This window comes from Ailuropoda melanoleuca, chromosome 7, assembly GCF_002007445.2.
Source record: "Ailuropoda melanoleuca isolate Jingjing chromosome 7, ASM200744v2, whole genome shotgun sequence".
Classification (NCBI taxonomy): Eukaryota; Metazoa; Chordata; class Mammalia; order Carnivora; family Ursidae; genus Ailuropoda; species Ailuropoda melanoleuca.
The window spans coordinates 137,298,178-137,313,859 of NC_048224.1; the positions used below are offsets into that span (position 1 = coordinate 137,298,178).

General features: G+C 43.2%; 1 protein-coding gene across 1 annotated transcript in view; it reads left to right on the plus strand.

Moving 5' to 3' along the window:
• The first annotated feature begins 223 nt into the window (after positions 1-223).
• MYO16 (myosin XVI) overlaps positions 224-15,682 on the plus strand; it is a 484,344-nt gene continuing 468,885 nt past the window's right edge. The window contains 1 exon segment of the mRNA XM_034665464.1: positions 224-769. Coding sequence (XP_034521355.1) covers positions 742-769 — 28 coding nt within the window. The 5' untranslated portion in view covers positions 224-741.

Consider the following 15,682-nt stretch of genomic DNA (forward strand, 5'->3'; position numbering starts at 1 on the left):
CCTAAATTTGTAAAGCTATGCAAACCAGAAGCTTTTTGTGGATAATTTAAGTTTCGCATTCTGCAGAGAAAACCAGAGAAAACCAAAGAGATTGTGAAATGTCATGTAATTTCTTCGTTACTAGAGGCAGATCAAACGACCTCTCGTTTTGTGAGGTGGTATTTTGAGGTCCTGCTCTCCGTTTCCTGTTCACACACAGCAACTGGTGGCAACTAAAAATAGTCAGCTCTGCCACCGGCTCAAAATCTGGTCACATTTGGCTCGTGGACAGCGTGCGCAAATAAGATTTAGGATCCCTCGTTCAGTTTCTTCCCTCCAGCCCACTCATCAGCTAGTTTGCTGCCATTTGAAAGCTATTGAAAAGCCATTAACAGGCAGGACTGGGAGAGCCGCAGTGCAGCACACCTCTGTGCAGAATGTGGCTGCTGTGAGCACCAATTAGAGCGGACTATTCCCGGGACCGTGGCACCAGGAGCCCTGTCAATCAGCCGCGCTACAATAGCACGTGCAGCCGTGGTGGCTGCAGATCCACGGAGAGGCTTAGCTGAACTCCAGCTGCTGAATGAGAATGAGTTCGAAGCTTTTTTGCACGATCATGGAACAGAGCCTTGGTTCCATAATGCATCCTGAGGTAAACTGTTACCTGAGTCAGGGCTCTAAATAATGCATTTCCTGGGGACTACAGTTGTAGCAGAAGAGAATGCTGGAACCCATAGCAAGATTGCTGTCTGAGATGGAAAGATGTCTCACTATCATTTTATCAAGTGCTGTAAGTAAGCTGGATATTTTGCTCATATGGTTGTCTTCTTGAAATAGGATATGCAGATGCCATAGTTCAGGCGGGCTTTCTGGTATACCACGTCCAGATGAGTGACATAGGACGGTATTGAAAGATGTTTTACATGCTTGAGTATGTTTCCTTTTAATTTCAGGTGCTGAAATTATTCCAATGTGATCCAAATGCTGATAGGGTAGAAATCTTTAAAACTTGACCTTTATAAGAAAAATAAAAAAAAATAGCAATTAGTAAAAAGGAATGTGAGAAGGATATTTCTGGATATGGGCATGCATTAATACAGTGTTTGCATAAAAACTTAGCTCATGAATGTATGGCTGAGACCATTTAGTTACTGTTTTACTCTCAAGTTAGACTGCTTCTATCTGCATCCAGTGCTCAACTTGTAAGCTTGATCTTTCCGATTATCCTTGACTGTAAACTTTTGTCCTTGCATCATTCACCTTGAAATGTTCAGGGACTCGAGTGGCATCTGTACCAGATGCTCTACACTGATGCTTGTGTGTGAAAAATAGTTTGTCACTGGCTTTCTGATGAGTCCATCAAGGCTTTCTTCAATGCCTGATTTTTTAACAATTTTCTGAGCTAGATAAAAGCTGCTTCTGAACCTTCTCTGGATGGTAATCATGAAGAAGGAGACATATTTATAGCAAAAATGGCTTGCTAGCTATACATGTGGCACTTCTGAAAACTTCGGTACATGTATGTCATTGTCTCAAAGTGACAGATGACATTAGTAGAAAATGCTTTCCCCGTAGGATGAGGGTTTTGTTGGCAAAGGACATTACAATGTTCCATTTAAAGTAACATTGTTAAGGGAACACATTTGAATGGATCTTGAGTTTTTCACTAAAGGAGAGTAAAAAAATCATGATAATTGAGAAGGAGAAATCCTTATCTTTCTTTTGTCTTTTGGGGGGGGGATATATCTAGGAGTGAAAAATCTATGATGAATGAAAACGAGAATGCCTTAGTCTTCACCATACCCAGAAGAGGCATGCACTGGGCTTCCTGGAAAATTTTAATTCCGAAAGGCATTCATTGATCAGTTTGTAAGTTGGAAAATTAACTCTTTAACAAAAATTGGGAGTGTACAGCACATTTAGGAATTACGAGGATAGGTTTTTTGTTTTGTTTTGTTTTAATCTCTGAAATTTTGGGATTATTATCTTGGTGAAATGTCTGTAGGAGAGGAGAGCACTCTTTGCAGGCTTTCGTGTTGCCCCTCCTGTTTGACTGCACAGCAGAATGTCATTATTTCTCCTTCCCATGCCTCTGCAGAGGTTCCTGAAGCCCTCTGCACCATTTCTGCAAGGCACTTGGGTGCTCCTTAGGCAGGGTGAACACACCTGCTGGATGGCAGCCACGGAGCCTGGGCGGAAGCACAGAGGGACAGAGTGACGTGACTCGGGGAGGTTCAGGGAGCAGTTGGTCACCAAATAGAACATGAGGCTGCCCTTTGCTGCCTTATATTCCTTTTGTTCCAGGTGAATGATTTGAATTTAGAATTTCGGGAAATTAAAAGAAGTGAGATGTCTGGTCTAGTGGATGCATTTGAGTTAATTCTTGCAGTCTGGATGAAATGTAAAATTAATAAATGGTGAAATGTTTCAAATACCTGGGAAAAATGTTCCTGATAGGTTTATCCAAGTAATTACCTACTACTTACAAAAGATCCGACTATGTTCTACGTTCTGTGTTTGGTAGTGTCTATGAAATGGCAAAGAAGCATGGAAATATCAAAAACTATTTTCCATGGCGGAATGGTACGATGTGCTAAAGGAGTTCAGAAATTGTGTTTCACTGTGTGACACTAGTGAACCGACGTCTCATAGTCGAGCTGGATCCTGAAGGATGAAGAGAATACAGAAGGAAAAGTGGGGGCATGTACAGAATCAGAGGGTGTGTTGATAAGGATCATAATCCACAGCTTAGCTGTTGTTCTCGATGCATGAGTTGTTTCCATATTGTGTTCCCTTGGCCCTCGTATTGGGGCGATCTATTGGCAAGGCTAGTTGGCCCGTATTCTTCACACTGTTTCTTCCTCACTTGAGTCTCCACGTGCCTGTCCTCTCATTCTGGCCCTGGTGGTTCATCCCTGCACCGCGTCCACTTCCCAGCCGGGCAGCAGTGCAGGAAGTGTTTGGATTCCCGAGTACAAGCAAGAGCTTCTGAAACCCGGCAGCAGCAGAATCCCATGGCATCCTAGGAGGAGAGCCTTGGAGCTGGACTTGGGGAGACCGACGAAGAATGCTTACAAGGAACTTTAAATACTACCTAGGGAAATACTCATTATTTAATGTTAAAGCATGTATATACTGAAAGGTCTAAAATCAAATTCTAACAGTGGCTGAGTCTGGCTTGTGGAATAATCGTTTTTGTGTTTCCATGTAGCGTGTAGAATTCTGTTATCATTATAATTAATTATTCATTTATAAATATAAACTGTAAGTATCCATATATTAATTATGACTAACTTCAGAATATAATTATATAATTATAATTACGGGATTATCTGTTACTTTTATAAATGAGCCTGTATTTTCAAAATTGTCCATAGTGAGCATGTTTTCCTTGGACAGTCAGAAAAGCAAACTTGAAGACCATGTAAGAGAAATTATATGGAGGAAGAGATGGCTGAGACCCACATCTCCACCCACATTCCTTCCTGACTCCATGGGCTCTGGCCTAATTCTGCATGTTCTATATATCTTATATAGAAGAGTTAAAAACTAGAGTCTAAAAATGTATCCTGGAAGCAAGACGTAGCAGGAAAGCTGAGGGATGTCACAGCAAAAAGTGCTGATGTTTCCTGGACCTCTGTGGCCAAGAGATGGCCAAGACATGTCTTTGGACAGGTTCGATTCTGTCCAAGTCATGGCTGGTGGGGTGGCGGTGAGTGAGGCCAGCTGATGTAAGAGGAACGGGAGGGAGGAATGGGCTCACAGTGTTTTAGGGCCATGTGAAGCCATGGACCTATACTTCCAGCTTACTGCTAACGATGGGCAGAAGCATGAGATCTGTCCTGTTAAATCCTCTTTGGTGCCTCAGGAATCGGACCTCTGCCTGGCCTCTATCTCTCCCAGTTTACCTCTCTAAGTAGAGGGGGTCGGAAGGCACTGTTTGCAGTAGGAGGCAAGTTAAAGTTATTTAAAATGAATGGACTCCAGACCTGTTAGTTCATTCACAGTGACCAATGATGAATTATATCATCAAAGCTGCTATTTTGCATACTGAAAAATTTCCCAGTACCGAGGTCACCTTATTTTCCCTCTCATCACGGGTTTTCATAAATGCTGCTTCCACTAACATGCTTTCCCTGATCTTTCACTGATGGTGCATGCTGTTCACGCGTTAGAGCCCCGTGATGCTGCGAGCTCACCGAAACGCCAGCACGCTGGTCCCAGGATCGCCTCCTCCCCCCCTACCCCCCGCCTGGCCCGCCGCTGCCCAGGTCAGGCCTGTGGTCCTTCACCGAAGAAGCCATCCCACCCCCTTGCCCTGATCTCCGCCTTGCGCTCAAGCGAGAGATGCCGAACCCAGCTAGAACCCGACTGTCCATCCTGTCTGTCCTTACGCCAGAGCAGCTGGGTCATCACCGAAGGCGAGGCTGGAGCAAAAGCAGACTCGTTTCATTTCAGTTTCAGACTGCGACACTCTCCCTGCTCCTGCGGTGTTTCCCCAGGAGGCCTGTTCATACTGAGAGAATCCTTACGTTTCCCGCTCTGAGAGGATGGAAGGCATCAGATGTAAATGGTGCATCTTCCTACCGTTAAATCTGCAGAGGCACTGGTGTGTGGATTTCCCTTTGCCCGCTCTGTTCTGTGGTTGTGAATTGTTCCTCCTCATGTCCCAAGCCAGCGCGCTCTGGACTCTATCCCCTCTCGCCTCCCTCCTTCAGTTACCCCTGCTCTCTGGCAAAGTCGGTCTCGTCTCCACTGAACCCTGTCCACCAGCATTCATACCTGCTCCAACATGCCCATCTTCAGATAATCAAACAGTCCCCCTTGACCTTATGCTCCTTTCTGCCCACACACCTATTTCGTTGTTTTCATGGTCACTCTTGGAAAAATTGCCTGTACACATGATCTCTGACCCTCGTCCCCCTTTATGCCCTACAAATTATTCCCCTGACCACTGCACGAATCCGCCTTAGTTAAACCACCTCTATGTGGCAAAATCCAATGGACACTAGTCCTTCCTCATGTTCGTTAATTTCTCACTTGACTCCTACCTCTTCTTTTACAGTTCTTGGGATTTTTATCCTGTTTCACTGGCAGCTCTTCCTTTGCCTCCTTGCTGGCTTTCCTCGTTAGAGGTTGGCCCTGACACTTGCAGAGTCCCTGGTTGACCTCATCCGTTGCTGTGGCTTCAGACCTCACCTGTGTTTTCCCAGATTTGTGCCTTTAACTCCATCTCCTTTTCTCTCTCAACAACATGGGCATCTTTTCTGGCTGGTAAACATATGTCTTCTAAGTATTCTTGTTTTGCTTGCTAAGTAATATCCCATAGTGTTTATTAAACCACTTATTCATTAATAAACTTCCCTTTTTGATAGGCATTAGAACATTATATTTTAGTATTTTGGCTTCTGTTACTAAAGCATTGATTCATGAAGGCAGTGTTGTTGAATCAAATGGCATGTGTAATTTTAAGTGTGGTAGAAACTGCCAGACTTCTTTCCGCTCGGCTGTAGCACTTCAGGTCCCCACCATCGGCGGAGAATGCCCATCCCCGCCTCTTTGCCCGCCTGGGATGCTGTCTTTCTCCAGATGTTATCAATGTGTTGGTTGAAATACAGTTTCTCAAAAGGTCTAATTTTATTCTACTAAAAATTAAGGAGATTCTCTCATTTCTTGTTGGCCCCATCTCTTCATACCTGTTCTCATTTTTATATTGGACGGTTTCTTCTTTTTCTTTTCTTTTTTCTTTTTTTTTTTTTTAAGATTTTATTTATTTATTCGACAGAGATAGAGACAGCCAGCAAGAGAGGGAACACAAGCAGGGGGAGTGGGAAAGGAAGAAGCAGGCTCATAGCGGAGGATCCCATAACGCCGGGATCACGCCCTGAGCCGAAGGCAGACGCTTAACCGCTGTGCCACCCAGGCACCCCAGTTTCTTCTTTTTCTTATGTAATCTTTTATATAAAGAAATAGCAGTATTTCCCTGAACATGTGCTGAAGATAGCTCTCCTATTTTTTTCTCCTTTGTTTTTGTTTTGGGTATTTGTTGGCATCTGAGTTTCTAATAATTTATGGAAACAAGGTCTCGTGGATTTTTTTTAAATTTTTTTATTATGTTCAGTTAGTCCCCATACAGTACATCCTTAGTTTTTGATGTAGTGTTCATGATTCATTGTTTGCATATAACACCCAGTGCTTCATGCAATACGTGCCCTCCTTAATACCCATCACTGGGCCAGCCCATCCTCCCCACCCCCCTCCCCTCTGAAACCCTCAGTTTGTTTCCCAGAGTCCATAGTCTCTCATGGTTCATCCCCCCTTCTGTTTAGCCTCCCTTCATTCTTTTCTCCCTTCTCCTACCGATCTCCCTGCTATTCCTTATGTTCCATAAATGAGTGAAACCATATGATAATTGTCTTTCTCTGCTTGACTTATTTCACTTAGCATAATCTCCTCCAGTCCCGTCCATGTTGTTGCATATGTTGGGTAATCGTTCTTTCTGATGGCTGAGTAATATTCCATTGTGTATATGGACCACATCTTCTTTATCCAGTCATCTGTCGAAGGGCATCTCAGGTCCTTCTGCAGTTTAGCTGTTGTGGACATTGCTGCTATGAATATGAATTTTGGTTTTATTGATTGCTTTGAGTTGTCTACTTTAAATGGTTAGTCTTTATCTTATTTAAGCTTTTATTTTTATATTTTCAATTCTAGTCTTTGTAAAAGTAAGTGTGTGTGTGGTGTGAGACGAAGGTCACCCTGCCTTCTGTTTCTATATGCACTGTGTCCACTGAGTTGTAATTCCACATTTGTCACATTTTAATTCCAAAATGTACTTGCATCTATTTCTGGTTTCTATTCAGTTACACTGATTTATTTGCCTTGTTCACAACCATACTGTTCTAGTTACTGTGGCTTTATAGTAACTTTAATAAATGATAAGGCAAATCCCTTCTGAGTTTTAAAATATTTTTATTAGATATTCTTAAATATTGATGTTTCCATTCAATGGTCAATTGTTCAACTAGTCTTTTTTTTAATTTATTAGTTAATTAATTTATTTGACAGTGATAGAGACAGCCAGCGAGAGAGAGAACACAAGCAGGGGGAGTGGGAGAGGAAGAAGCAGGCTCATAGGAGAGAAGCCTGATGTGGGGCTTGATCCCAGAACGCTGGGATCACGCCCTGAGCCGAAGGCAGACGCTTAATCACTGTGCCACCCAGCCGCCCCTGTTCAACTAGTCTTAAAGGAAGAAAAATTCTCAACCAGGTTTAAAATAAATTTACCTTGCAATTGAAATTTCATAATATTAGAATAGATATGTAGATCGATAGTACCTGTAATTCTACTAAATCACACACTGTTCCAATTTGATACTTATCTTAAAACAGCACATTGATAACGATATGAATATTTCATATGTTTATGAGAATTATAAGAATAATTTAATCTATGCACAGTTTTATTGAATATTATTAAAATAAAGGAAAAATAAATAAAACACTCATACCAGTGATAAATCTAGGACTCATAAGCCTAACACAGTTAAGAAAAAGATAGAAATTATTAAATGTGCTGCTAAAGAAAAATCTTTAATGTTGGACATCTATATCTGTGTACACCTCCAAATCTAATCTATCTCTCTCTATAGAAATATATCTTTTATGTATATTTATATATGTTTATTTTTTATATCTGTTTTCCTGTGGTATCGGTTTTGAAGAAACAGTTGAAGAATATGTATAAAATGATAGACTTATTGAAGCATATGTCTGTTATTCAACATTTGACTGCATTGTTCATACATTTCAGTTTATACAGACTCTTAGGCATGTCATGGCTCCTTGTGTACCAATGGCCCATCCAATGATCGTATTTTTGTGTATCGATGCAGTGTTGTTGTTGCATTATTAAAAGCTTGTCATTGTAGATGGAAGGTTCCACATCCATGGCCTCACTTGACATCTGTTACTCTAATGTGATACCCTGTCGTTCTGTAGCTTGTTCAGTGAATGAAAGGGGCTCTTTATGCTTCCAGTGGTTGGCTCACACTTAGTGTCACTTTAGGGACAGGGTCATGCCATGGTAACTTAACTGAGTTGAATAGATTAAGTCGATCACATTTTCTCCTAACCCATTCGTTCATTTATTCATTCATGTATTTACTAATTAATTCAGTAAATATAATTGAGTTCCTGTTCTTTTCCAAGTACCGGTCTAAGGGCTAGGAATACAAGGATAATCGAGCCAGCTAACGTCACTCCCATCTTGAAATCCTGATGACTGTGGTGAGACAAAGTAAATTAGTAAACATAAAAATGTAGATAAAAGTTTTTAGTAGCAGCAACTGATGTGAAGAAAATAAAGAAGTTTAAAGATTTAATAAGTGACCTGCAGCAGAATGTAGTGAGGGTCAATTCTGAGTAGATTGTGAAAGGTTGACCTCTAAGTGATTGAATGCAGTGAGAGAACCAGTATGTGAATATCTGCGGGAACGGTGTGCCAGGCAGAGTGGAGAGCAAGTGCAAAGGTCCTGAGTCAGAGATGGGCATGTTTCACTTTACCAATTTGGAGAATCTAGGCTCCCAGAAGTTAACTTTTTCTTAATACTTCATTAATACTGCCCAAACTCATAAATAAATACTGCTTTTTATTTCACTGCTCTTAGCTGGTCAAACTAATAGCCTGTAGTTCCATTTACCTTTACTTCCAAACTTCTTTAAACAGTTATTTATAGATGGCCCTCAAATGCCTTGCTACCCAGGGACTGCATGTTAGCTCCTGCGTCATTATTGCATTGAAACCTCAAACTCTCTTTTTTATTCCTATTTACCTCAAAATATTTACCTACTTTGACTCAGTGATCATCTCTAATTTCTTAAACTTTTGCTTTCCTGGAAAAGTGTTTGTGTAACTCGTTGACTTATTCTCCTCTTCCAGGTTCCTCCCTTGGTCTGTCCGCTCACACCCAGTGTTTTCAGATGTTTCCGTCAGTCAGTCATGCTCGACGGGATGTGGTGCGCTCAGCTTCTACGTGTAGATAGGGTTCTTTCCTGCAAGAAATTCACAGTCTAGAGGGGAGCCTGGGAAGTGAACAAACACTGTCAGCACATTTCTGTAAGTGGGTATTGGGCGGGGGAGAGAAGGCAGCGCAGGGCCCGCAGTTCCACTACAGGGAAGGTGTGTGAAGAGCTGGCCCATCTCCTCAGAGTGAGTGAGCAGGGATCGAATGATGAGGAGGCTGCTGCTGATGGATGGGTCAGAGACCCGGGCAGAGGGGAAGCCCTCTATGAAACCCAGCATTGTGAGCTCATGGTACATTCAAAGAACAAACTGAAGGAGTTTCACGTGGTGGAGGAAGGGAGAACAAATGAGCAATGTTTGGACAAGGATGACGCATTTTTTGCATTTTTATGGTATTCATCGTAGGAGAGAGTTCATGGAGTAGTTTTGAGGAGTAAGGGATGTGCTAGGATTTGTATTTAGAACTGTCATTCTGGTCGCAATATAGTGGATGGATTAAAAGAGAGATTGGGAAGGGAAACAGATCAGAAAATAGGCCAGATGACAGCTCCAGGCAGAGTGGGGGCAACAGGGCTGATGAGACTTGGTGTGATTTGAGCGGTATTTATAGGAAAGAATGAACAGAATTTACTGTCTGATTCGCGAAAATGCCTGTGCTTTGGCCTCGTCTTCTTTATACATGTTCTCTTAGGGTTATTTCATCTCCCACGGTTTTGTGGCTAGATTCCAGGAAAATCTCCCTGGCTGTGCTTTTTCAGGCTCTCCAGGCACATGCGGTCAGAACCCAAGCAGACCACTCTGTTTTATCAGCTCTTCAGACTCACGATGTCCGAATTCAGTCCATGCTCTTCCTTCCTAAACGTGAACGTCGAGGTGGCGAAGGCCCTGTACGCTGTGTAAGCATGCTTAGACTTTTCCTAAGAGTAATTGGGATCCATCAAAATCTTTTACCCATTAGAGTGAAGAGCAAAGATTTGTGTTAGTGGGGTCAAGTATGGAGAACGAGTGGGGGGGCAGCAATGGCATGGAGGGGCGGTGGGGAGGCTGTCATGGCAATCAGCACCCAGGGGGAGGAAAGGCCGTCTTGGTGAGTGACCTGAGAATGGAGAAGAGTGGCTGAATTTGAACGACACTTGACTACTAAGGAATCTTTGGCTATAGGACTGATTCAGGAGTTGCAGGTGATGAAAGAAAGGGAAGATTCAAGAATGGCACTTATGTATTTGCTTGAATGACTGTGTATATGGTGTTTCTATTAAGCTTTAGATGTGCACCAAAGAGAGGCCAGAACATGTTGGGTCCCGTGATATCCAAGGAGAGCTGCCCTGTACGCAGCTGTATATAGAGGTCTGACGTCAGGCAAGAGATGTCTGTTTAGAGACGTGAGGTCATGACTCGACTGGTTTCCATTTAAGCCCTGGTACAGGAGGAAGAAGCCAATGGGGAAATAGATGGCTCAGGTCAGACACTCCTAGAAGCAGATAGTCCTTTTGTGAACATAAGGAGAAGGAGGTCTTCAGTCAAGAACACGAGCATCATGGTGCCTGGAGGCAGGGTCTGCTAAACAGCCTGGTGCTTTGATGTGAGATTAGGACACATGTTTGAGGAGGATCCCCGGACAACAGACCAGGAGCAGTGTCAGTGGAGAAGAGGGAGTGGAGTTCAAACTGCAGTGTCCTGAGCCATCATTGGAGAGGAGTTGAAGAGTGCTCTATGCTTCAGTTTCTAGAAGGAAGAGGAGAGAAAGGTCAGTTGGTGGGCAGAGATGTGGTTCTCAACAAAGTTTTTCCATTTTTAAGATAGGAAATGCTTGGGTTTTTTATTCACTGTGTCTACTTCCTCATCTTTGGAAACTGAAGCCCTGTTTTGCTGTCATTAAAGGCTACGTTGGGACTTTTTAATATAATCTTTGAGCATCTAAATTAAAATAATATAAAACAAGGACAATAATGGTGATACCATTGGAGATTCAGAAGAGCCTTGACATTAAGGCCACTTTGGTTTTCACCAATTGTCACAAATAAATTCATGCTAGTGTCATGTTTTGAGAGCGATCATTACGTGGGCCTGACCCCTCTTGTGCCGTGCTTTGAAAACTTCTCTTCCAGCTCACAGCAGAATTATCTTTTCCTTTCTAAGGAGAAAGTATCCTACATGTGTAGAGTCTGTTTGAATAATTCTTTTTTTTAATTATTTTTTTAATGATTTTTTTATTATATTATGTTAGTCACCATACAGTACATCCCCGGATTCCGATGTAAAGTTCGATGCTTCATTANGATGCTTCATTAGTTGCGTATAACACCCAGTGCACCATGCAATACGTGCCCTCCTTACTACCCATCACCAGTTATCCCATCCCCCCACCCCCCTCCCCTCTGAAGCCCTCAGTTTGTTTCTCATAGTCCATAGTCTCTCATGTTCCATTCCCCTCTCCGACTACCCCCCCATCCCTTTCTTCCCCCACCGATCATCCTAGTTCTTATGTTCCATAGATGAGAGAAATCATATGATAATTGTCTTTCTCTGCTTGACTTATTTCACTTAGCATTATCTCCTCCAGTGCCGTCCATGTTGCAGCAAATGTTGAGAATTCGTTCTTTCTGATAGCTGAGTAATATTCCATTGTATATATGGACCACAGCTTCTTAATCCAGTCATCTGTTGAAGGGCATCTCGGCTCCTTCCATGATTTGGCTATTGTGGACAATGCAGCTATGAACATTGGGGTGCATATGGCCCTTCTCTTTACTACGTCTGTATCTTTGGGGTAAACACCCAGTAGTGCAATGGCTGGGTCATAGGGTAGTTCAATTTTTAACTTTTTAAGGGACCTCCACACTGTTTTCCAGAGTGGCTGTACCAACTTGCATTCCCACCAACCAATGTAGGAGGGATCCCCTTTCTCCACATATTCTCCAACAATTGTTGTTTCCTGCCTTGCCAATTTTTGCCATTCTAACTGGCGTAAGGTGGTATCTCAGTGTGGTTTTGATTTGAATTTCCCTGATGGCTAATGATTTTGAACATTTTTTCATGTGTCTGTTAGCCATTTGTATGTCTTCATTGGAAAAGTGTCTGTTCATATCTTCTGCCCAGTTTTTGATTTGTTTATTTGTTTCTCGTGTATTGAGTTTGAGAAGTTCTTTGTAGATCTTGGATACCAGTCCTTTATCTGTAGTGTCCTTTGCAAATATATTCTCCCATTCCGTGGGCTGCCTCTTAGTTTTTTTGACTGTTTCTTTGGCTGTGCAGAAGCTTTTTATCTGATGAAGTCCCATAAGTTCATTTTATCTTTTGTTTCTCTTGCCTTTGGACATGTGTCATGAAAAAGGTTGCTTTGGCCGATGTCGTAGAGGTTGTTGCTTATGTTCTGTTTGAATAATTCTTAAACTGTTTGGTTTTAAATTAGGACGTATCTTCGGAAAACTACGTAGAGGTCATTGCAGACAGTTCAGTAAACACATGTTCTCTGCAGATGGTAGTCACTAAAAAAGCTGATGGGGGGGCTCTTCTCCACTTAAGGACGGGCTGGTACGACGTAGAATGTAGACTATGACCTTGCAGGAGTCAGTGGCGCATTCTAAATACTGCTCCCGTTTTGTTTCGTTCAGCATCTTTGGCTCATAGGAAGCGGTCAAGGGAGGAGTAACAAAAATGCAGAAGCTTCGGGGTTTTTGAGTAAGGAAAGATAGAAAAGGGTTGAATTATTTATTATCTGGAGAGGAGGAGTGACGGCAGAGACAGACATAAATGAATGAATGGTTTCGTGGAAATCAATTGGCCATTCTTTCTCATTCAGGCTTTTAGCAGAAAAAGAGGAAGACACTTGTCTTGGTGGCTGAAAACACGTATGAAGTGGATGAGGGATATGCCTCTGGGTGCCTCATATTTTAAGCACATAAAAGCCAATTCTGTGGAGTATCATTGAGAGGAGAAAACCATTTGAAGGCTGAATTGTTTCCTAAATTTCTGGTTCATCATGCTTTATTCTGAGCAACTTCACCTATGAGGTTCAGCTCTGGGGACTGACTTAAACCCTTTCTGCTGGGGGCTCAGTGCAGGGCCACACATTGCTTCACCATTTCTATTCTCATGAGATCCTAGACAAGTCTTTTTTTTAAAAAACATTAAAAAAAACTTCCAGTGTAATTAACACAGTGTTATACTGATCCTAGTCAAGTGTCAACCTCTTCCTTTTCTCACCAGTGATCCATACAGTGCCGCACCTGTGATGGGCCAGTGAAATCGCTGGAAGGTGGGCCCAGCACAGCATGTCGTGACGTTTTCTGTCCAGGTGACCTGTGTTCATGGGTGTGGCCCGCGTGGGTGATGGAGGCAGCATGTGTCATCCACAACCACCTGTTACTTATGGGACTCCTTGGGCCAGTCCTAGGCTGTTTCAACCACTGTCTTGTGTTTTCATTTACCCTTTAGTATATCACTTAATTTCCTTAGGGCTTGGTTCTCAATGTGCTCATTTGAAAAGTGTAGCTGGTATTATCATCCTTATTCACTTCACAGGTGTCTGTGCAAGTCAGCCAGTCCATTACTCTTCCCTTCCCTCTGTGCCTCCCTTCACCCACCACGCAGTCATCCATGTCTGCGGTCAGCACTGGCTCGTCCATGAATCCCCTGTGTATGGTGGGGCTCACCGGTGCCAGATCTGGGCGGGGGCTGCGGGCCCTCAGGCAAAGAAAGATCATGCAACGAAGCTGACTTGGTGTTAAAACCCAACTTACGTTAATCATATCGGACACATATTAATGACACAATAATACCTGATAAATGAAAATGAGTCATCAATATTAATTAGTTCACATAATGACGGTCATTAATATTCTTTAATGTAGCCATCTTTTAAATTCTGTATTTCCCTGGTCTCTACCACAATTTTCGGGCTTGAAAACAACCTCGAAACCTTGTAAGGTTTAGTACATGCACTTTTTTTTAGTACCTTTTTAAGGCCCCAGTGTGTTTCCCGACATCCAGAGACGTCCCTGTCGCCTAGACCTCCTGCCCCACTGTCCCCATGAGACTTCCCGCGGACTAGGCGGCACTGTGGCACCTGCCTGCACGGATTCTGGGAGGAAAGGCTCCCATGGCAGTTCTTACCAGCAGTGACTATGGGGCGCACACAGTGAGCTACAAAGGACAAGACAGACCTGCACGGATGGGCCACAGGGAGGGGTGGATCCGGAGGCTGGGGCCAAAATGGCTGTGGGGCCGACACCCCTGTCTCACCTTTATCCTCTGAGCTTCCTTGAGTGTGTCCACGTGGACCTACGCCAAGGACATGCAGCTGGAGCATGCATGGGGACAGTAGTACCAGTGACTCCAGGTCACGTGGCTCAGACTGAGCGAGAAGCCCTTGACGGGGAAGAGGGTGAGGATTCAAGAGTGGGGTGGGAGGCCCTTCTCCAGAGTGTTCTCAAGGTCAAGCGTTTACTGCCAGCCATGCCCCAGCCACGCCCCAGCTCCACCAGAGACTCAAGCCAACTGTGTGTAACTGGTCTACCAGGGCTCCACATTTTCCCCACATCCCGTTTTTGATCCCAAGTCTGTGTGAGGAGACAGCGGTGGTTCTGTGAAAGGAAAGAACAAAGTCAGAAAGAATAGGGACTTTTTCTGTTTGTTTTTGATTCCTTAATGTATCTGTGTTTTATCATCTACGCTTACCATAGCATTGGGTACTGTCGTCTTTCTGTGTTATTCAGTTAATTTTGCAAACGTGTCGAAAGATTTCAGAGGCACACGGACAAGTCACACAACTCCATTTTACTTTTAGAAGACATTTTTGTTCATTTCTGATTTCTAACCAGCCACGAAAGTGTTATATTAAAGGATGATATTAAAAGTAATGGAAATAAAATCTGCTGTACATGAGGGCAAGTCCTATTCCTTTCCTTAATTATAGCATTTATAAATTAGCATGAAGATGTAATGGGCCATTGTCTAATTTAAATGTTCTGAGATCGGTTTAATCTGTGAAAAGGAGACAATATTGGTAGTTTTGATATTATTTAGAAATAACCAAATGCATGCCTTTCACAATCACTTACAGTTTTTCCCCATTTTTCATAAAGTTAAAAAATATTTAGTAATTAATCACAGTGCAACATGTAGGCAAAACCTACATCTGGTTTAAAAAAATGAAGTATGGCTGGTATGTGTGAGGCGCTCCAGTATCTGGCTGGAGAGGCTCTCCTTGGCACACCTGCAATTAATACCATTCGCACGTGGACTGCTGCGTGGCCACGGGCTAGCTGACAGATGTGAATCATGGTTACACACTCATGTCTATTTGCTCTTTTCCAAAGTCAATGGTATGTCCTCTCTCACCGATGGCATCTCCTCAGTCTGGCCCCTGCAATTTGGAAGCTCAGAGGCAGCTCTTACTGCACCTTCTGTCTCCCCGGTCTCCTTGTTCACCTGCCTGGGGTCAGTCCCCACCTCTGTAAAGTTCTTTCTTCTCTCAGTGCCCTCACCGCCCATGCTGTCCATGGTCCTGCTCTGGTGTGGCTGGGACCCTGACGCCTCAGCTCTCATAAAGTGTCCTGACGGAGCCTTCCCACCCCACCTCCCCTAGAAAATCAGGAGCTGCTCCTGATTTTCCACAGATCCCACATTTGTTATTGGGGTGCTGTTGACAGGTCCTCAGTGGCTCCCGGTGGCAGA